The 20,610-nt window shown below is 40.1% G+C and overlaps 2 protein-coding genes across 2 annotated transcripts; one reads left to right on the top strand and one right to left on the bottom strand.

Annotated features, from left to right (window-relative positions):
• Window positions 1–430: 430 nt before the first annotated feature.
• On the top strand, window positions 431–5,494 carry glipr1a (GLI pathogenesis-related 1a). The gene is made up of 6 exons (XM_039791993.1): window positions 431–685; window positions 2,048–2,296; window positions 2,445–2,557; window positions 3,584–3,666; window positions 4,028–4,054; window positions 4,250–5,494. Exons 1-6 carry the CDS (start codon window positions 515–517, stop codon window positions 4,402–4,404), a joined length of 798 nt encoding a protein of 265 aa, XP_039647927.1. The 5' UTR covers window positions 431–514; the 3' UTR covers window positions 4,405–5,494.
• Window positions 4,450–18,202, bottom strand: krr1 (KRR1 small subunit processome component homolog). The gene is made up of 10 exons (XM_039791992.1): window positions 18,070–18,202; window positions 17,031–17,206; window positions 16,004–16,138; window positions 10,847–10,972; window positions 9,971–10,054; window positions 8,636–8,692; window positions 7,324–7,494; window positions 6,237–6,314; window positions 5,910–6,006; window positions 4,450–5,794 (listed from the first exon to the last, which is right to left on the bottom strand). Exons 1-10 carry the CDS (start codon window positions 18,200–18,202, stop codon window positions 5,640–5,642), a joined length of 1,212 nt encoding a protein of 403 aa, XP_039647926.1. The 3' UTR covers window positions 4,450–5,639.
• Window positions 18,203–20,610: the final 2,408 nt, after the last annotated feature.

Genomic DNA, 20,610 nt, shown 5'->3' with positions numbered 1-20,610 from the left:
AGTACATGTATAGATACTGTGTGTAATTCAGGCCTGTGTGTAATGTGTATAATAACAAAGTGAAAAACATTGTAATTTCCCTTGCGGGATTAATAAAGTATAAATTCTTCTTCTTATTATTATTATTCATGTATGTTAAAAGAGTTTTTCCTTAACATCAGACCGACATTGTCATCTCTAAAAACATATACAGGGAAATAAAATTGTGGCCAAAAAAGCATACTTAATATAGAATTAAACTGAGCACAAAAAAAGCACCTTTGTTGGGCATACTAGATGAAAGAATGTTTGCACGCAATGCATATTCTGCCCTGTTTCTCACCTATTTTTCTACTTCACTGCATCACAGTCCACAGACTAGCAACTTCATTGTGCACATACGTAGTGTGTAAAAGGCAAAATACAGCACATACATCCTGTTCCTCATGGTTGTGACATTTCCTGTTTCAGTTTGACAGACGCTAATATATTTCATAAACGACAACTTCTGTGCCCGAGTTATATTCTTTGAAGCATGGGGATTGTGGTTAAGATGTTGCTATGGGCCTGGATTGTCCTGGACTCGGGAGTGTGTTCAGTCTCACTGCCAGAAATCACTGATGGGAAGTTCATTGAAGAATGTGTGATGGAACACAACGAGGCCCGGTCATCAGTCAGTCCGCCTGCAAGTGACATGCTGTACATGGTAGGCGTGATGCACACTTTTTTTTCTCACCATCTCTCTCACTATCACTAACAAATGACAGAAGTGCAGTGGTAAAGTGACTACACAAACACAACAGGTCGACAAAAACATCTGAACATCTAATGGGCACGGGTCTAAAACTGAAGTTACATTGTTATCATGCTGAAAAATCGTTTATCATGATGTGGTTATTTTGATGATGTGGTTATTTTGATGATGTGGTTATTTTGTCAGCCCTCTGTTGGTTTAAAAATGGTACAGTAGTGCTCGAGACTGCAGGTTGAAGGAAATACATGTTAATGTATACTTTGGGGGATGAAGTAAATCCCAAATCTTTTGCCTAAGGTTCAATTTATGAACATTGCCACATTGACTAATAGGAAACCTCTTACAAATGCAGAGGGAATGTAGAGCCAGAGACTCTAAAATGGGGGAAGCTATCTTAGCTTAGTTGTATTGCAACATTAACCCTTGTGTTGTCTTCCCGTCGACATTTTTGACGCCTTTTTTTTCACAGTTTGTTTTTGCTTTTTCCAGCATTTTAAATTGTTAAAATTTTCTTCTACACATTTTCAGCGCTTATTTCTACGTCCCATATTTTCTGATATAAAACAAAAATTGAAAACGGGTCAATTTGACCTGAAGTAAACACAAGGGTTAAGTTTAATTCAACCCTCCTCTGTTGGGTATAAACTACTCCACAAAAGCAGCTGGATTTTTAGACAGTTGTGGGACAGGAGTCAATGGTACACGTCTTTTGACTGAACTGTATGAATGTATAGTCCTGTTAGTGTCTGAGCTAATAGGCTACGGACTGTTAGCAAACTAACTTAATTTATTCTTTATTGAATGAAATTTTAGACAATCCTGAGAACAAAATACCAGGTGGCCTTAATGGCACAATAATATAAAAAATATATATAAAAAGGCTCTGAGAGCTATAGTGACAGACAAGGCCATAATGCAGGTGAATTATTTTTTGTTTGCCATGTTGAATGCAGTGAAAAATGACAACTCACAAAAATTCATCACCAACTCATGAGGCCCATGGATTATACAGGAGTAGCCAGGACATAGTTTGGGGAAGTACACACTGCTGTTCAACTTTCTTTCCCTATGAATTCCATTTACCGCCATTATATTGGAGAATGTTTTTTGTGAACTTGTATTTATTGTTCTATTGCATCACATATATACAATGAAAAACTCAAACATAATAACAATACAACACTGTATTGAAGGAAGAAAAAAAAACTGGACAAATAACACAAGAAAGAAGTGAGATTTTATTAAATTCTTTGGATAAACCAACTCTTTAAAATGTTTACAGCTGCTTGATATTCTTTACCTCTGTTCATTCAGACATGGGATGAGGGCTTGGCCATTACTGCAAGAGCATGGGCAAGGCACTGTGTGTCTGAACACAACACCTACCTCAAAGATGTCCGCCGTGTGCACCCTACCTTCTCCTCTGTTGGAGAAAACATATGGACAGGCTACCCACCATCAACTTTTCATGTGCAGACGGCCATAAAAAGTTGGGTGAACGAAAAACAAGTCCATGACTACAACAGAAATGTCTGCAGAGGCATCTGTGGCCACTACACACAGGTATGTGCACTTTTCTTTGGAAATATACTGATGACATTTTTTTTCTAAATATTAAAATATTTAAAATAAATCAGGGGAAATAAAGAGGAACTGCTCATGTTTTTTATTCTGTCTGCATTGCGCAATTTAACCCTTTTATTGTCCCCAGGTTGTGTGGGCAAGCACCTACAAGGTTGGTTGTGCTGCCCAGCTGTGCCCAAATGGTGTCAAAGACTTTGTTTCTGAAGAGGGTGTCATTTTTGTATGCAACTATGCCACAGCGTAAGTTGAACACATCTACCAATACAGACTTGAGAGTTTATGACTTGAAAACTGTTTTGAAAACATTTTTGTAGCGCTTTAAACCAGGCCGGTGCCTCCCTTAAATATAAAATATAAATGGTTTTCACTTTCACTTCACATTTAAGGGAAGCACCGGCCTGGTTTAAAGCGCTACAAAAATGTTAGATCAGTTTACAATACTATACGCCGTACATGTTAACATTTCTCTGCTGGTGTTTGAGGCTGTGGTTAGCCAAGGTTTCAGCCCTGACTTCATGTGAAAAAAGGATGTGGAATTTACCGCAACAACTTAGCAAGGTTCAAAAGCTGGCAGTATTTTAAAATGGTATTCTGGAATTATCAAAAACAACCTTGACTGTATCCTAACAAGTATACATATTATTCCTAGGTGCCATAGAGCTCCTTTGGCCAATAACTATTACAAACAGAAAAATGAGCCGCACCATTGAACTGGGAACAAACACTGCAGTAGCATAGTTCTCAACAAATGCACTATGTACTCCTGTTTAAATAACATTTGCTAAAAAACTACAGTGACCAGCTGTTACAGGAAATCACCAGGCAACAGTCGACAATAACAAAACATAGAATAATGCCAGCCTTATCACTTTAGATCTCCATATCTTAAAGCAAACAATGTGATAGATATACCTGCGTATTTCTACATTTGAACATTTTAAGAAAAACAATAGAGGGTGGTAGGTTCAGTACAAAAATGACCTCAGAATGAACAAACAGTTGCTACCTACAATATGGGGTTACACTTTACTTGAAGGTATCTACATAAGAGTGACATGACACTGTCATGAACGTGTCATATACATTATAAACAAGTGATAAACGTTTATGACGTAACGCTTCTTTTAGTAAGTGTCATTCGGTTTTTGTCATGACAAGTTATGGTTAGAGTTAGGGTTCATGTGTCATGTCACTCTTATGTAGATACCTTCAAGTTAAGTGTAACCCCATATGGTAATGCCACTTTGATGTTGGTTCCTTGTGCAGGGGTAATGTGAACGGAAGGCGACCGTATGAACAAGGGACAAGCTGCTCTGGGTGTAAAGGGAACTGTGAGGAGAAGCTCTGTCGTGAGTATTCAATCCTTTTTAGGTGGTACAAAAAATTCTTCATGTCCTGATTTTGAATTATGTTTAACAGATCAACACTTTTGGCTACCTTTGCCTATTTTCACACATACACATTTTATTTCTTGGCTTTTTGTGACATCTGAGATTGTCACAGTTCATTTTAAGACCTGTTTATAACTACAAACTTAAGGAAGCCAAGACAAAAAAAATCAAGAGCTTCATCATGCTATAAGCTTTGCTACTGACAGAATTTAACAAGCCACTTTACAAAAACCTATGAAATCAATGAAAATATTGGGCAAAATGTATGTGCTCAAGCATAGTAGGCATTTCAACCATTTCTGTCTTAATGTCTTTGCAGGTAGCCAAGAACGAGATTCACAGAAAAGTAAGTGACAGTACAGTATATAAGCCAACAAATAAAGTTTAAAGCACAGATACAATCCAACTTTGCTTAAAAAGGTAGTTGTGGTTCGAACGTGGTGTTAGTGAAGAAGTGCGTAACACATTCCACATGATCAATCAGTTTAAGCTGTGCTAGGTATAAATACTGAAAGCACTCTGTTTGACTTCATGTTTTCAGGTTACAACTGGACCCCAGACTGGGACCCTGCTCTGGCCACCAGTGGCTCCAACTATGCAACTATTCTGATTGTCCGGTCCACTGGCCTCATCTTCACCTTCATCACAGCATATGCAGTCCACCACTTTTATCCCGATGTCTTCTGCTATGAATAGACCACCTGTAGTGACCTTAAGAACACAAACTTACTCAGGAAGTGCTACGATGAAGATGCAGGTTTTATTTAACATTTAATTTTTGTCAATAGGCAGCTTTTCTCTTGTCACTTACTGGAAGATCTGCACATAAAGGTCAGAGGTCTAATCGAGTTAGCAACTAGGTGAGCAAAAAGAGAGATATTTCCAGCCAACAGAAGAGTGAATATTGGACTCTGTGTATACAAACTAGACAAGTAAATAGACAGCTGTTCGCTAACATGTTCACCATATCAACTTTATGAGGCAATAACATGTCCTTGATAAACTGCAAGAAGTTAAAAAAATAAACCAATTGATTCTCCGAGAATGGCACTCAGAGCGCAGACCTCCGCCAAGGCATGCCCCACCTCACAATGCATTGTGAATTTCTCCAGTCGGGAACTCATTATGCCGACACCACATGAATGCAGCACCTATTTCGTGAGGTTAATTAAAGTGAAACATATTTTGTGTTCCCACTCCGTGATTTGTATCCACTCCAAAATATAATGGGTCTTACTTGCCCATAATACACCCTTCCACTGAGTTTGGTGAAAATCGGGTCAGTAGTGCTTTCACAATCGTGTTGACAGACAAACTGACATACCCAACCGAAAACATAACCTCTTTGGAGGTAAAAAAATAGAATGATATCCAACACTGACCTTTATTTTTACTTCCAAATAAGTGCTTTAGATAAATTGGACTTTAAATCTCACCACCAAGAAATGTGGACTTTGCTATAAACCTGTATCTAGAGATATTGTTAAGTCAAGCCACCCATACTTCACCTCTATATTAAGTTTGTTTTCATGATCAAAAAGAATTAAGGCAAACCTACAGATGTAAGATCCAGGTTGTAAAAATCTTCCTTTAATTTGACATTTCCATCAGAGTGGGTCGGCCTCCTCCTGGACACGCATTAGCCTTAAGGACAGAACAATATCTTTTGAAATGTATAAATACTGAGCATACCGACTGAGAATTGGTCTCCAGAAAGAAGATTAAACTAGGTATTATGAACAGGAAATCTCCACAAAAAAAAAGTTCAATAAAAACATGAGTTTGTGATGGAATTCATTTTTGATCCAAGCACACACTGTATGTCTGGCGTCCCATCTTCCTGACAGAGTCCTTAATCTGTCCAATAGGACTGTCCAACAAATACCATATCATGGAGTACACATTACAACTATGACAGTCTAAGTCTGTGGTTAGCCTTTGTTTTTTGTTTTGCTCTTTTTCTTTTTGCCAGTGGTGCTGCTGGTGGGGGGACATGGGTTCACTGGTGGAGCCCCCAGTTTCTTGGTTTTGGCTTTTTTCACTTTCTCCTTGATGGCTTCGATGTCCAGCTTGCCTTCTGTAGGAGCTGTGACAGAAATAAGGTCAACAAGGGCGGGACAGAGGTTAGCTGGACTTTTACAGTGAACAGGTTTAGACACATTTGCTTTGTTCTCAGGTAAAATTGTTTCCCTTATTTCTACCTTTTGGGGTTTTCTTCATTAAAGGCTTTTCTTTAGGAGGAATGAAAGCTTTGTTCCGCTCTTCCTGCTTCTTGGTCAGTGCCTCCGCTTGTTTCACCTGAGAAAGAGGAACAATGAGTCATAATTGTCGGTTCTTAGAATATGATGCAACTTAACTATTTTAGGGTGAGCTTCTGCAGAATTTTACAGAGACTCTCATGCTAATCTAGCTGTAACTAAGCAATAGAAGGACAGATGCTTTTAAATCAACTGGACTTTATTACAGTAATATCACTCATGTGAACAGGCACAGCAGCCCAGCAGGAGATGAATCCACTCAGTACTCACTTTGATCTCTTCCATCTTCTTTCTCTTTTTAACACTTTCACGCAGGAAGAATGCTCCTGTGGCCAGCTCCTTGTCAACCTACAAAGATAATCCACAGAGAATCAAAATAAAATACATCTCAGTCTAAAGAAGTCTCAATGTGCATATTAGTCTCAATAACAGGGTTCAAACAAAGGAGAAACAATCCTGTTTCTGTTGTTAGTTTACATTAACTTAATTTATCAGAAAGACCTTTAAAATAGCTGCCTTTAGCGTAGTTTTATTATAATTAGGGTGGGTACCAAAACCCGGTGCTAATATGGCACCGGTGCCTAAACAACTGGTATCTATGGGACTAAATAGCAACGCCGATATTAAATGCCTTCTGCGTTTCTCTCTGGTGCTCTAAAACGGACGTTAGAAGCAACAGAAGCATCGCTGAATGTGGCGCTAGTTAACACTACACTTGGCAGCAGGTAATGTTAGCCTACCGTTACCGCTAGTAACTGGATTAAACACGGTTAAAATGCTGATAGCTTAACGGTGTAAAAGTGTGACTGCGTTTCACTGGAGAGGATTCCAACACCGGGACGTTAAGCAGTGTGCAGCTGCTGGAAAAACAACACAGACGTTGTGTTTACTTGAAACTACTAAGCCTCCTGGTGCATTCAAAGTTATTGGAAAACACCCTATTCCTGTCCAGTGGATGTTTTTGTTATTTTAACAGCAATTTAGCTGTCCCTGAGTTGTTATAAGTTATTATTAAATGTTTAATAAATCACTTGGACCAGATGGTAGCAATAAACAAGCCGTTCTTAAATGTCGCCGATAGTCATTTTGTGATCTTCCTTTTTTTCTTTAAATAAGTACCGGTTCAGGCACTGGCATCCCTTTAAAAGTATGGTTTTAGCACCGGTATCAGAAAAACCCAAACGATACCCAACCCTAATTATAATATAAAACAATGAGCAAGTGTGCCTACATGTGAAATGCTACATGTTATCTTCAGCAAAGTAAACTAATGTTACGGTGTTCTCCATAGACAAGATAGAGGTAGTTATTCAACCATGAATGTTAAAATAAATGAGTTTTCAAGCAAATGTCTGACCGTGCTCTCTGGCTGTGCTGGAGGGAACGGCGTGTACTCCTTCTTCACACTCTTCTTCTTGGGCTCCCTGCGCTTGGCCAGGTTCTTGTGGCGGAACTTGGGCAGGAAGCGTTCCCAGCTCTGCATCCTCAGGTCGGGGTCTTTGGACAGCTCACGTTTGATCATCAGTGTCTGATGGTTCCAGTCGCCAGAAAATATGGAATGGGGGCAGTGGGTGGTGTAAAAGTAACAAAAATGTGATATTTTGGTGATGTACGGTCACGTCATACATCATGTCTGCACTAAAATGTTTCTATACATTTATATAGTTTCCACCCATTCATTCAGATGTGGTACCATGTAAATGGTAAATGAATATTATGCCTCATTTATCAGTATTGACCATTGTGTTGACACAGCAAGAGCCCTAATTCTTTGATTTCTGCACTAATCATTTGCTGCAATAAGCTACAGACAAAGCTACAGTTGATACTAACATCACTTCCTGCATGCATTTCATAAAAAGCTGTATTTTAATTTGAAGGCAGCTGTAGGTGTTTATTGTGGAAGAACCACAGGAAATGCTGGGAATGCCAGTGACATTAGCTTATGAAAACCTTACTTATTGAACATTATTATTTTATTTTAGCATTTCTTGCTAGGAACACGATGAGAAACGTTGCATGTATGCAATGAATGGTTATTACATCTCAAGTCATGATGAAAGAGTTCAGGGCAGAAAACAACAACCTCTGCCAGTAATATAGCCAAGCACTTTGGTTTTTGCCATTGAATAAAGAGATGAAGATGAATCCACACGTGAAGTGGTTAGATGTAGGCCAGAAGTGTATGGGAAAACCTCGAGCTTGTGAGGTCATCTAATAAAGACGAGCAACGTCGAAACAGCGTGTCTGCAGAAAGGCTCTCATCTCAGCAGCTCAGCTGTTTGAACGGTACGTTCACTCTGTTCCCAAGAATAGAAATCCCACATGAAAAGCTCTGGCTATTACTTGTATTAAACAAGTCATTAGATTAGGATACATACAATTTTTTTTTTTACTATTACCCTTGGGTAGTCTATGAACCGAATGAGTGCTGCAGAGCATCTGTGGCTCTTTCATGCCCTCAGCTCCAGGTTGTGCCAGCCTTGGCGTACAAACCCAGAGAGGATGATTTCAGTCAGGAGATCAAGAACAAGGATGGAAAGCATCTTCATTGGGCATGACTGCAGTCTGTCCAAACATTTCAATCTATCCAACACTATTGTTTTTGAGCGGTGGCATGGCAGAAGGCTGCCTAAACAGCCACGTTTCGGTCAGCAGTTTGAACGTACCTTGATGTTGTAGATGGGATGAATGTTCTTCATTGTGTCCATCACCACTTTGCGTACCTGAACAATAGAAGAAAAGAAAAAAAAGACATTGAAAAAATGCTTCTACATTTTCTTTTTGTGTAAAATTATATTCTAATTTGATAATTAAAGAGGAAAATGTAATACTTGTGAAAGATATATATTAAAACTCCAATCAATATTATGAAATGGTATTCCATCCCCCCAAGCCTAACACTCATGTACCCACCCGCCTATCTTAAGCTAGAAAGATTAACAACTACTACCACACTTAGCTAGAGCAAGAACAATACCAAAGTTAAAGTTAGGCTCTTGCTTACGGGAGCTAACTGGCTGAGTCTGCTAGCAGTTGTTGAGCTTTCTTTCTTAAAAAGGAACACGCCGACTTATTGGGACTTTGTCTTATTCACCGTATCCCCCAGAGTTACTCCAACTCCGAGCGAACTCCAGGCAAACTCTCTGCTCCTCACCACGGGGCTTCTCAGGAGCAAATCACTCCGCCCAAGTAGCAGTGCTTCGCCTTCTGAGAATATAGTTCCCAGTTTATATACGGTTAGAAGATGGCTGTGTGTCATGTGACCTTGTTATTTGTACACCCTGTGACTATACAAATCACAACATGTAAATAGGAAAACGTTGGCGTTATTTTGTCACTTATTGGGAGCAGTAGGCTAGATGGAGCCGGTTACCTCCAGGATCTGTGCTAAGCTAAGCTAGCGGTGGGTGCGTCAGACAGAGTTACAACACGCACGGAGATGAGAAGGGTATGTATGGACTTATCTAACTCTGGGAGATACGGTGAATAAGACAAAGTCCCAATAAGTCAACGTGTTCCTTTAAGAGACAGGGGGCGTGTAATTGGCTGAAAGGTGAGAGGACAGTGTGACATTACAAGGGTTTTTCCAACACATGCTGGCTTGGCCCAGCTTGGTTTTAGTTAGAAGCTGCAAAAATATTGAGAGCTGTTTACAGAGGCATTTAAAAACCTCTTGTTCTCTGGTGTCCAGCACAGACACGAGTCAGGTTGAGTCTCTCAACATTTGAGGGAGGGGAAAGGGGGTCGTCTTTCAAACTGCGGCAAACCCGCTTTGACGGGCGAGCTTTGGACGTACTTTGCAGATGGCCCAGCGCGGTCGCAGCGAGGCACGCTACAACTGGTAAAGGAAATGCAAATAAGCGAGGCGTGGTTTGGCCCGGCACGGCCAAAAGTACCAAGACATTTTCTATTAGCTGTTGTGTCACAGTTGTCAGTTTCTCCACTGTTCATATTTAACAGTAGACTCCTGTGAACAGACAGAGGCTCTGTGAAGTTCTCACCTCCTTCAGACCGTTGAAGGGCCCCAGGGCCGACACCGTGTTGCCCTGCACCATCACGTAGCAGTTGGTCAACAACTCCAATGCCTGGAGAAAAGAGACAGGAAAGCAACGTAAAGCATGTAACTCATGACTTTAAAAGAACAAGTCTGTTAACAGTAAGAACGACACAAACACACGTGTAGCTTATTAGAATCAAAGCTGCCACCTAGTGACGTTTATCTCCAAGTGCAACCATGGACACAGACCAAGTCCAGTGAGCATACTCAGTAAGCAACACAACACTCAGACTTTACCCTCCTCATATTACACAGGTTTACAATTTAAGACTGAGTTTTAGGGTATTAGGCTCAACCTAATACCACCCCCAAGTCAAAATACTCAACGTACAGTATATCAGCAGAGTGTAACTGATGTCTGGTTCTAATCAAAAGAGACATCCATTTGTATATATGTTTGAGCATTAAGCCACTGTAAAAGGTTTTTAAGAATCAAACCCTTCTTTGGCATGTCCACTGTACACTAACATGCTACGTTTTTTCTTGGTAATGCCTGAAGACAGGGTTAGACGATAAGCTGTCTTGCTTGTTTTTATTGCTGAGAATAACATTTGATGATGCCCAATATCACCCCAAAGTAACCAGTGTTATCAGTTAAAAGCACCACTGAGTTTCACTTATTCCAAGTCTGTTATAGGTTCCATGGATGCTTGCTATTAACTAAATCCTGCATTTTCACTGCCATGAGCCTTGTTATCAGAGTAAGTTACTTGAGGTAGCAGTCAAACATTTTAACGATTTATCGATGAAAAAAAAAAAGTAGTGCTACTTCCCAGCAGGTATGTGTTGGATGAAAGCTGGACATTGGTATGGGACTCACTTTTAGAGTGGAGCCCTTGGGGCCAATCAGCCGCTGTCGTCGCTTCACAAACCGCTCCCTGTTCCTCACCATGGTCCCGATTTTGATGATGTCACACGCCATGTCATCCTGTAATATCCGCACCGCCTGGAAGCGAAAAAAAACAGTATGAACAGGGAAACAAAACAACCTAATAATCTGAACTCTGCATCAGCTCCGCTGTTGTGTTGGTACTGCCTTTACCAAGCATCACAAGTTTCTAAAAGCCAAAAAACACCTTCAGAAACTAAATCTACATATGTCATGTAGGGATGGGGATCTAGGGTTGGGTACCATTCACATTTTTATTGGTTCCGGTACCTGAAATTCGTTTCCCGGTACCCAACGGAACCTTTTTTTTTACTTTCTCTCTGTAATTACAAAACAATTATTTCAGTTGTAAAAATTATTCCAAACCCATTTGTCCTGTTTACTTAGAACATCATGTTATTTATTTAGAATATTTGACACTCTAAAGTAGGGTTGTGCCGATGGACGATATCATCGTCCACCCCCCCGGTCTCGAGTGAGAGAGAAAAAAGCGTTAACGTGGAACGCTATCACACTTTCCTTTCTCCCCTCATTGGACTAAGTTTGTCGACACTACTCTGTGCGTGCATCAATAAGTAAGTCTGATGTCCTGTAGGTACGGGACGATGTTATGCAGGATTTATGAATGTACATTAGCAACAGTAGGATAATTCAGGTGGGTGCTATTTTATGTGTGAGCTAATATTGCGCATCTGTTCATGTGCGCTGCAAGAGTTATGTTTCTGTTTATTGAATGAGTTATTCAGTGCAAACATAACCGAGAATGTAGTTTAAACTCAGTAATGATGGTATGTTAGGTTATTACTGTCGCTCTGTTGAAGGCAAACGTCCCACTGTGCTGTCGTTACGCAGATCACGGACATCTGATTGATTTTACTGCACCGTACTTAAGTGAAAGTAGGTCAAGTTGTAAAACCTACCAGCAGGGCACCATTTACAGAGGGCATTTAACTGTATCTCTAATCGTTTCTATGTTAACTGTTGGCCCATAATAGTATAAAAAAATATTTATGTAAACCTACCCTCCCCCGGCCCCGACGACGATATCATCGTCCATCACGATGTTTTACTGTAAACATCGTCAACTGCCAATTTAAGGGACATCGCCCAACCCTACTCTAAAGAATTTAAACAAAAATAAAAATAAAAGCCCTCCCACAGGGCTCAACATAAAAGAAAATTCCCAGTAGATCAGAGTTTTGCTGGCCCCTTCTACATTTTTACAGGCCCTGAAAGAAATATAGGTGTGCTTGGCAAAGGACAAAAAAGCAGGAAAATATACGCCGCACCTACCATGAAGCTTCAGAAAATGGTTCTAACCCAGCTAGCCACTGCCACTGGATGTTGTGCCATTAGCAGCAAAGCTAGACCAGGGGTCATCAAATACATTTTTCACTCCAGGTGCCAGACTTTCAAATAAAGAAAATAAAATGATACCTAATAAGCATCTTCTTGTTTGATATTTTCACTTTCTTACTAAATTAATGCTATATTTTTTTACATGTATTAGTGTAAGCAAACCCCTAAAAACATGGAAAATCCATAATGATAACTAGATAGGCTACTTAACTAGAAAATGATCTCAGATTAGGGGGCAGTATACTGAGGAGTGATGGTTAAAGTCTTGATTACTGAAACGTAATCAGTGTCCTGATTGGTGGAGAATGCTTACAGAAAGAAAGGCCTGTTGTCAGGTAAAAATGTCACTGTCAAAGAGCATTAAGTCAAAAGTGGTGGAAAACAGCAGCTGTAATGATGAATTGACTGATAAGCAGGCTAGCATTCGTCCTGTATGCCTCATTTGAAATAAGACAATGTTGTTGCTAAATAATACAACCGGCAACATCATCAAGAATAAAAAACGCGGCGTCATTCACGTGCATATTAAGTAGCCACATGTATTTGTTTTGGTCTTATAATACAGCCACAGGTTTACCGCTCGAGCGGAGAAGATGGCTCGATTAGACAGCAGCTACGTTTACAAGAGTTCGTCCAAAGTTCAAGATTGGTTGCAAATTAAGATAAACAGTTAGATACAAACTGACATCTTTCATTTTAGCTCGTTTGTAAAGTCTCTATTTGCAGAGTAGAGCTGTGTTTGCACAGCGTGGTGGACAAGATCGGACAGCGCAGACAGAGCAGACTGAGATATCGGTTTCTACATGTTTCTGCCTGTAGAACAGGTATGTGGGTTATTGATAAGTATTGACTCTTTAATCATGGAGGGTTTATTGTAGGCTACTTACAGTAACGAGTGTAGCGTTAGTTCATCTGCGCCATCGGCGGTAAATAATCCTCGGTAACGTTTCCAGTCAGTTACATGTGCTGCGTGAAGTAAAGCACACACCTCGGCCCTGCTATGTGTGTGCACACTGGCCAATCAACTAGCCCGACATACGTTTTTACTGGCCCCGGGCCATTGCTTATGTCGAGCCTTGCCTCCCAAACCCATCCCTACAACCTATTAAATTGAATAATTATTAATTTCTTACTCACTTTAACTTTTATTCTTGTATTTGTATATTAATCTTTTTTAGCCTGTTTTATTTTCATCATGACCGTTTTTTAATTGCTCTTTAATGTTTCATGTAAAGCACTTTGAATTGCCTTGTTGCTGAAAGGTGCTGTAGAGATAAAGTTGCCTTGCCTTACAACCTCAGCCTGTCAGTCAGTCCCCAGGGCATAGAAACCACCTGCTCGTGTCAGAGGAAAGTCTAACGTCAACAGCACCCCGACTGCTTTCGGCTAGCCATTAATATTAAGGCTGAGCAATTTTATCGATTCAGCGATATAAATCGATATAAGTAATAATAGTAGATAATTATAAGTATCAATACATAAGTCCCATTCAAATCCCCCGTGTTTACCCCCGTTCACGTTGCAGGAAGAGCTATTTGGTCAGCCAGCCGCTAGTGTCGCTGTAGAGCAGCCAACGTCAAAGCTTTTAGTCTGGCCTGCAGAATAATCATGAATTCACAAAATGTAAAGAGGAAAAAATGTGTTCTGTTATTTATCATTTCAAGCATTTAGAGCAAAAACCCAGCCCCCTGTATTTACATCTCTATTCACATGCCGGGATTCTGTACAGCGATGCACGAGCTCCACACACACACCGCTCAGCCGAGATGTGTGTGCGCGTTAAAACACACACACAGCTGAGCCGAGATGTGTGTGCGTTAAAGGTTAAAACACGCAGCACCTTACAGGGAAGGATACAGAGTTACCAACGGCCGCTGGGGCGGATGAACTCACCCTGGTCTCTTTTCTGTAAATAGGCTACAATTAAACCTTCGTGAGTAGAAAGTCAATACTTATCAATGCACTCACCTGTGTAGACCGGCATAAACATGTAGAAAGCGATATTTCAATCTACTCAGTCCACCGCGCTGTTTTACGCAAACACAGCTCTACTCTGCAAATAGCGAATTTTTACAAACAAGCTAAAACAAAAGCTGTCGGTTTGTAGTCTAACTGTTTATCTTAGGTTGCCGGGAATCTGGAAATTTGGACAAATTCTTGTAAACCTCACTGTTGGCTGAACAAACCAAACTCTCAGCTGGAGCGGACAATCTGGAGCTACTTAATATGCACGTGAATGACGCGATCGTTATGTTCGAGTGATGATGATGATGCTGGTATTTTGCAACAACATCGTTTCATTGCAAATGAGGCATACATGACGAGTGCATAGCCTGCTTATCAGTCCATTCATCATTAAAGCTGGGCTTTTGGCTTTTCCACATCAACTTTTCGCTTCAGCGTCTTTGACAGTGACATGTTTACCTGACAACAGCCTCTCTTTCTGCAAGCATTTTCCACCAATCAGGATGCTGCATACTACAATAATGTTTCCATAATCACAGACTTTAACCATCACTCCTCAGTGAACTGCCTCCTAGTCTGAGATCTTTTTCTAGTTAAAGAGCCAGTTATCATTATGGAGTTTGCTCACACTAATACATGTTAAAAAAAAATTTTTTAGCATTAATTCAGTAGGAAAGTGAAAATTTCAAACAAGAATAGGCGTATTAGGTATAAATTCATTTTATTTTCTTTATTTGAAAGTCCTGCCGCCAGAGTGCTTAGAAAAATTCTGAAAAAAATTTAGTTGATCCCTGCTGTAGACTCTCTGTCCAGTCAGAGACATATATTGTCTAATTGATGTTTTCAGTTCAATTAATTAAATCCAAGTAAATGGAACACTCACAAGATGTCACCAAAAATCACTCTGTCCCCTTTAAATCTTTCAGAAAATGATGTAAGTGTATCGAATTATATCGAATCGAAAGCTGAATATCGTGTATCGTGTAGTTTGCTCGAGTTTACTCCGTCCGCACCTCTGCGTGCACGTGTGTCGGAGCTCCGCTCTCTGTCAATATGCAGAGAGTACAGATAAGCTTGGGCTTATGTGCTCTCAGGTACCGAAATTGGGTACCAGTTGATTTAAAGTGAATCGGTCCACAGTAATACCGACATAATTCGGTCGGTACCCAAAAAAGTACAGAGTTCAGTACCCAACCCTATGGGGATTGTTAATTTTTATTAATACGGATACCATTTTTGAGACTGCCTAATGATCCGAGTCTCTATCGATATTTTTCTATTATTTGGCAGAAAGACTAGATGACAAACTCTTAATCTTAACAGAACTATTATTGCTTTTATTGCAAAAACTGTGAGTCTGTTAATGTTTGATTTCTTCTTTCTCTGTCACCGTTTTTGTTTTAACGAGCTGATGAAGCGGCCCACAGAGCAGTACTCTCGGTAGCCAGTCCGACTAGGTTTTGAATGATTTGCAGTGGGGAGGCTAGTCTTTACCTATGGTTTTTATGCACACACTGTGCTCGTCAATCTTTCCAGTTCGCGCACGTATCTATTTTTTTTGACATAACATTCTATGATCCACTCGTCTCGATAGCAGTATCGATAAGCTCGGCCCTTATTGATTTTCGGGTTTTGAGAAATTTGGAACCGGGCTTGGAGACCCATCCCTAATGTCATGTGCTGCAAAAACATTCTTTTTGGGGTGGACGAGACAAACAGTGCAGACCCCAACCCTATATGACAGCAGTGCCCCGTGACCATTACCTGCTCGAATGGGACACTCCTGGCCAGCAGCTTAATGAGATCTCTGGCCCTCACGATGGCGTAAGGGTCATATGTTTTCTTAGTGGTGCAAACTGTGATGCTTCCCTCTATCAGGTCCAGAGTGGCTTTGATGTTCTGAAAAGAACAAAAGATCCTTGTTACACAACGGGACAACCACCAGGTGCCTAAACCAAAACTAAACCACATAGCACAAGGCTGCAATTCAGCCTGACTAGGCCTGAAGGTAGTTAAGTAATCCAGCCAGCTTCAAGCTTACCATCATGTGCATACTGGGGGGTCAAGTACAGGCTTTTAAATCCATATTACTTTTAATTAGATTTTTTAACACTATGGTCTAAGTCATTTTTCCCCATCTTTGGTTCGCCTGGTGTCCCTGTGTAATAATGCTTGTATAACCTCAACCCTGTTAAACACAATCAAGTTATAGACATTTCTTCCAGTAGAACCTGGGCTAAGCATGTTGCAGGGATGCCACATAAATGTATTAATTCTTATAAGACTATAAAGACAAAAGAAAAGACTAAACGGAAATGAAATGTCACAGAAATGTATTGAAATAACACAGAGAACAGTGTTCTTCTAGGTGTTGGCAAATATGGGGAAACAGAAATAAACTCTGCAACTAACAAATTTTAAACTATTTAGGTTTTTTCCCCGAAAAGTCCACGCGCTTTTATCCAAAAATGTTAGTTGTGTCCCTCTCTTTCTCTCTCTCTCTCGCAGCCTCCTCCATTTTTTTTTTTTTTTTTTTTTCCCACAAACCCCCACTTGATATTTGTGTTAATAATAATTTTATTGCAGCTCTAAAATATCATCAAATTTATTTAAGACTTAGTCAAATTATTCAAATCTTAATTTTTTTTTTTTTTTTTTTTTTTTTTTTAATGGTTTTTTTGGACAAAAGTTTTTTTTTTCGGGAAAAAGCGTATCTGGTCCAATAAGATGGATTATGATTAAGATATGTTGTGGTCTGTTTTCAAAGCTTGAGCTGACTAGGTGAACTTACTGACTCTCCTAAAGCCTTCTCCACAAGCGGCCAGCACTCCTTCAGGTAGGCTTCTCTGTATTTGGGGAAGAGGGTGGCAAAGCTGCTCTCCTCCAGAAGACCACGGGGGTTGTCATCTTTGGTGAAAGATGGCTCTTTCCATCCATCAGGAACAGCCAGTAGTTCAGATTCATCCACTGCATGACACAGACAGGAGAACCATGGAGGGCTTGACAACCGTTTTCTCGCCCATACGACTCAACCCCGTCTATCTCCTCCATCATTTCCACGTGTCCAACACACCAATAAATCCAGCTCCCTGGTGTACTGTACTTTGGTTGTTTAAAGAGTGAATCTGTCTTAGCTGTAGCACATGGTGTTTATATGGCAGTTAGTCCAGAGCCCACAGGATGTTTGGTACAATGCAGTTACAGCTCTCTGACAAAAATGTACGTAGGGTTCCACGTTACAGTGGTTGATGGTAGCTAACTGGAGCTTCTATCCAAAAGGCATGTTTCATAAAACAAAATCAAACGTTATGAATTATTTTACTTAGCGACATTGCAATGGGAAACATGAATTACTAGTAATATGCAACAACCTGCGTGTTTGCAATGTCTGGACATTGCAAGAGTATTTGACACACAGGGAAGAACACAGGGATAATGTTAACATCTGTGCTGACTGAGTTTTAAACGTTAGCGTTACTGCAGTGATTTGAGGCATGCTGTTAAGTTACAGTTCTGGAAATGTTTACACTAAAAATACTAATAACATTACATAAAGTTAATCTAAAATGTTACGTTCCTGTTTCCCTTAGGGTGAACACAAAACGAAGCCAAAGAGGGTAACGTTTTAAAATTAAAATAAAAGAAGCAGCAAATGTTTGCAACACACGACAGCGCACTTGTTAGCTTAAAGCTAACGTTATTTCATGCGTGCACTGCAAGTGACTGATGTAAACAGGCCAATTAGACGAGAAAATTCAGATCTACTTTACAGTGAATGGGTCGCTGATTGTTAAATAACGGTGTCTAACTCGGCAGCATCCATTACATACCTTGGCTTTTAGTCTTTTTGGATTTTTTCCCTGTTTGTGCTTCACTCACGCCGTCTCCCGTCGTGGAGGACGCCATTGTTGTTGGAGGAAACCGGCTTCTTCTTCTTGTTTGGAGTTTACGGGCAGCTTGCATCCTCAGTGTTTATTACTGCCATCCTCTGGAATTAGTTAGCTCCTACACCGCCCGGTATGTCAGAGTTTCCTCATCAGTCCTTTTCTCTGAAGCCGAACCACCACCTTCTGCCTTCTTCACTTCCACCTCACTCCAGTCTGTTTTTAACTCCTGCTCCTGTTGGCCTAATCTTTTTTTTTCTTCTTTTTTCCATCATGTTCTTTCTCTCTGCTACAAATGTCCTACAACTAGCAAGCGCAATGCTCTACAGATGCACACTCACACCTCTTTACATTCAAACTATTCCCAGTCATTTTCCCCTCCTCTTTTCTATCTTTTCTAGTGTCTCCCTCTTATGTCCTAATCACAGTGCTACTACCACTCTTTGATTCCCCTTCTGATTTTGAGAGACTAATATGTGCATCTGTTTTCTTTTTTAACAGCCATTTGGCTAGTGTGTCCGTCATCGCTATATGCAGGGGCGCAACTACCCAGTGTCAGAGGGGTATGCAGCAACAATTTTGGCTTCCCCCCAAAAAACAACAAACAAACAAACAAACAAGTAAATAAATAAGTGTGCCAGACATCATCATGTATGGGGTTTAAAAAATAAAGATTTATTTTAAAGTATATCAGCCACTGTAGGCCTAGCATAATTATAATTATATGGTATATATACACATGTATAAATGTACTTTATTTTCATTACAATTAATAAATCATCATTGATGGCATTCGAGCATATGCGTTCCAGATGTTTAAATTTGTGTTCTGATTTGTTTACTACGCTCCTGCTGTCAGACATAGGCTAATTGTTATATTTCTCACAATTGCCAGGTTTTGATACAGAAATGCATTTTTCATTCGCAATGGCAGGATTAGCCTCATAGCATATAACAAAACATGTTATATTATTTCGATTTGGCATTAGAAGTAATCAGACTTCATCTGTAAGCAACACTAATGTTAAAGTGCAAAATGAAACGAATGTGAGGAGGACTCAGAGCTTGAACTGGACATTTAGTTTTGTGTGGTCTAACAGAACTCCTACCTGATGTCATCACTGGTCTCATCTCTACCTGATGTCATCACTGGTCTCATCTCTACCTGATGTCATCACTGGTCTCATCTCTACCTGATGTCATCACTGGTCTCATCTCTACCTGATGTCATCACTGGTCTCATCTCTACCTGATGTCATCACTGGTCTCATCTCTACCTGATGTCATCACTGGTCTCATCTCTACCTGATGTCATCACTGGTCTCATCTCTACCTGATGTCATCACTGGTCTCATCTCTACTTGATGCCATTGGCAACTTCATGTCTATCTCATTCACTCCTTGCCTGTGTTCTTCTCCACTAAGACATATTGTCAAACAAACATTATGTAATTGATTTTCCATATTAGTTGTTCCATATTAATAATATTAAGAAATTAATCTGTAGGTAACAAGTGGCTCCCCCTACACTTCCACCTCATGTTAGACCTACCTGTTGCCTTCCCCTGTCTTTCCTGATCCACCATCCTCACACCTGAATGAAATTAACTCACTGTTAAATATAGCAGCCTAAATTCAATTCTTAAATCAGCCTAGTGATGGCATCAGATAAGACAACTATTATGCAGTAAGGTTGTGCTGCTGTTGAAATTACATTCACATTTTGGATTTTAAAAAGTACAAATATGGAGAGCCACTTAGCACAGACCTTTAAAGAGAGAGATGTGACCCTGTAATTACAGCTCCAATGTCACCCAACAGATGTAACTATAGCCGGTATATGTCTGACAGCTAATGGTAAAACAAAATCTATGCATGATTCCATGGTAAACCAAAGTTATTGCATTAGTTATGTTTTCCAGATTATTGTCATCTATTGTACACGCTACCTTATATTTACCAGTTTTCAACTCAGCAACCTGGGTTTTGCATATTCTAAGCTAGCCATCAACCCAAATTTGCCTTTGCCTTTCACCATCCACTTATTTAACTGCTGTTGTATCCCTCGACATGCTATCTCCTTTTCCCTCTCTTTTTCTATTTTTAGCCCCGGACAGCTTTTTTGCTTTATCCATCTTTTTCCATAGACGACAACTCACTCCTTCAATAGCCCGGGTCTTGCTTGGCGTGGCCATAGTAGGGAGCGCCCCCCCGCTCCCTCTTCTACAGTAGCCTATGTCAAAATTCTATGATGGAATCTTATGAGATAGGGCGCCTACTCTAGCCGGTTAGTCCTCTACAATGTTATATAACATTCAGGAAATGCAGAAAAGATTTAGAAAAATTTAATTACATTTTTTTACCATCGCTTTGGCGCACCTATGGTGCTGCGCCCCTATGCACCGCATATAGCGCATAGCCTACCCACTTTTTGCACCACTGGGTGTGCAGGATCCCTTTCACCTTCAGAACTGCCTTAATTCTTTG

This window comes from Perca fluviatilis, chromosome 23 (assembly GCF_010015445.1).
Source record: "Perca fluviatilis chromosome 23, GENO_Pfluv_1.0, whole genome shotgun sequence".
NCBI classification, from domain to species: Eukaryota; Metazoa; Chordata; class Actinopteri; order Perciformes; family Percidae; genus Perca; species Perca fluviatilis.
This window is presented reverse-complemented; position numbering and strand designations above follow the sequence as displayed.

What these genes read in the sequence shown, in the direction of transcription:
- krr1 (XM_039791992.1), bottom strand. Translation starts at nt 18,202, where the DNA reads ATGCAAGCTGCCCGTAAACTCCAAACAAGAAGAAGAAGCCGGTTTCCT. An exon ending in GGAGTGTCCCATTCGAGCAG is followed by an intron (nt 10,973 to 16,003) that starts GTAATGGTCACG and finishes TTTCGCTTCCAG; the next exon opens with GCGGTGCGGATATTACAGGA. An exon ending in AATGAAGAAAACCCCAAAAG is followed by an intron (nt 5,795 to 5,909) that starts GTAGAAATAAGG and finishes TTTCTGTCACAG; the next exon opens with CTCCTACAGAAGGCAAGCTG.
- glipr1a (XM_039791993.1), top strand. Translation starts at nt 515, where the DNA reads ATGGGGATTGTGGTTAAGATGTTGCTATGGGCCTGGATTGTCCTGGAC. An exon ending in TCTGTGGCCACTACACACAG is followed by an intron (nt 2,297 to 2,444) that starts GTATGTGCACTT and finishes TATTGTCCCCAG; the next exon opens with GTTGTGTGGGCAAGCACCTA. An exon ending in GTATGCAACTATGCCACAGC is followed by an intron (nt 2,558 to 3,583) that starts GTAAGTTGAACA and finishes TTCCTTGTGCAG; the next exon opens with GGGTAATGTGAACGGAAGGC.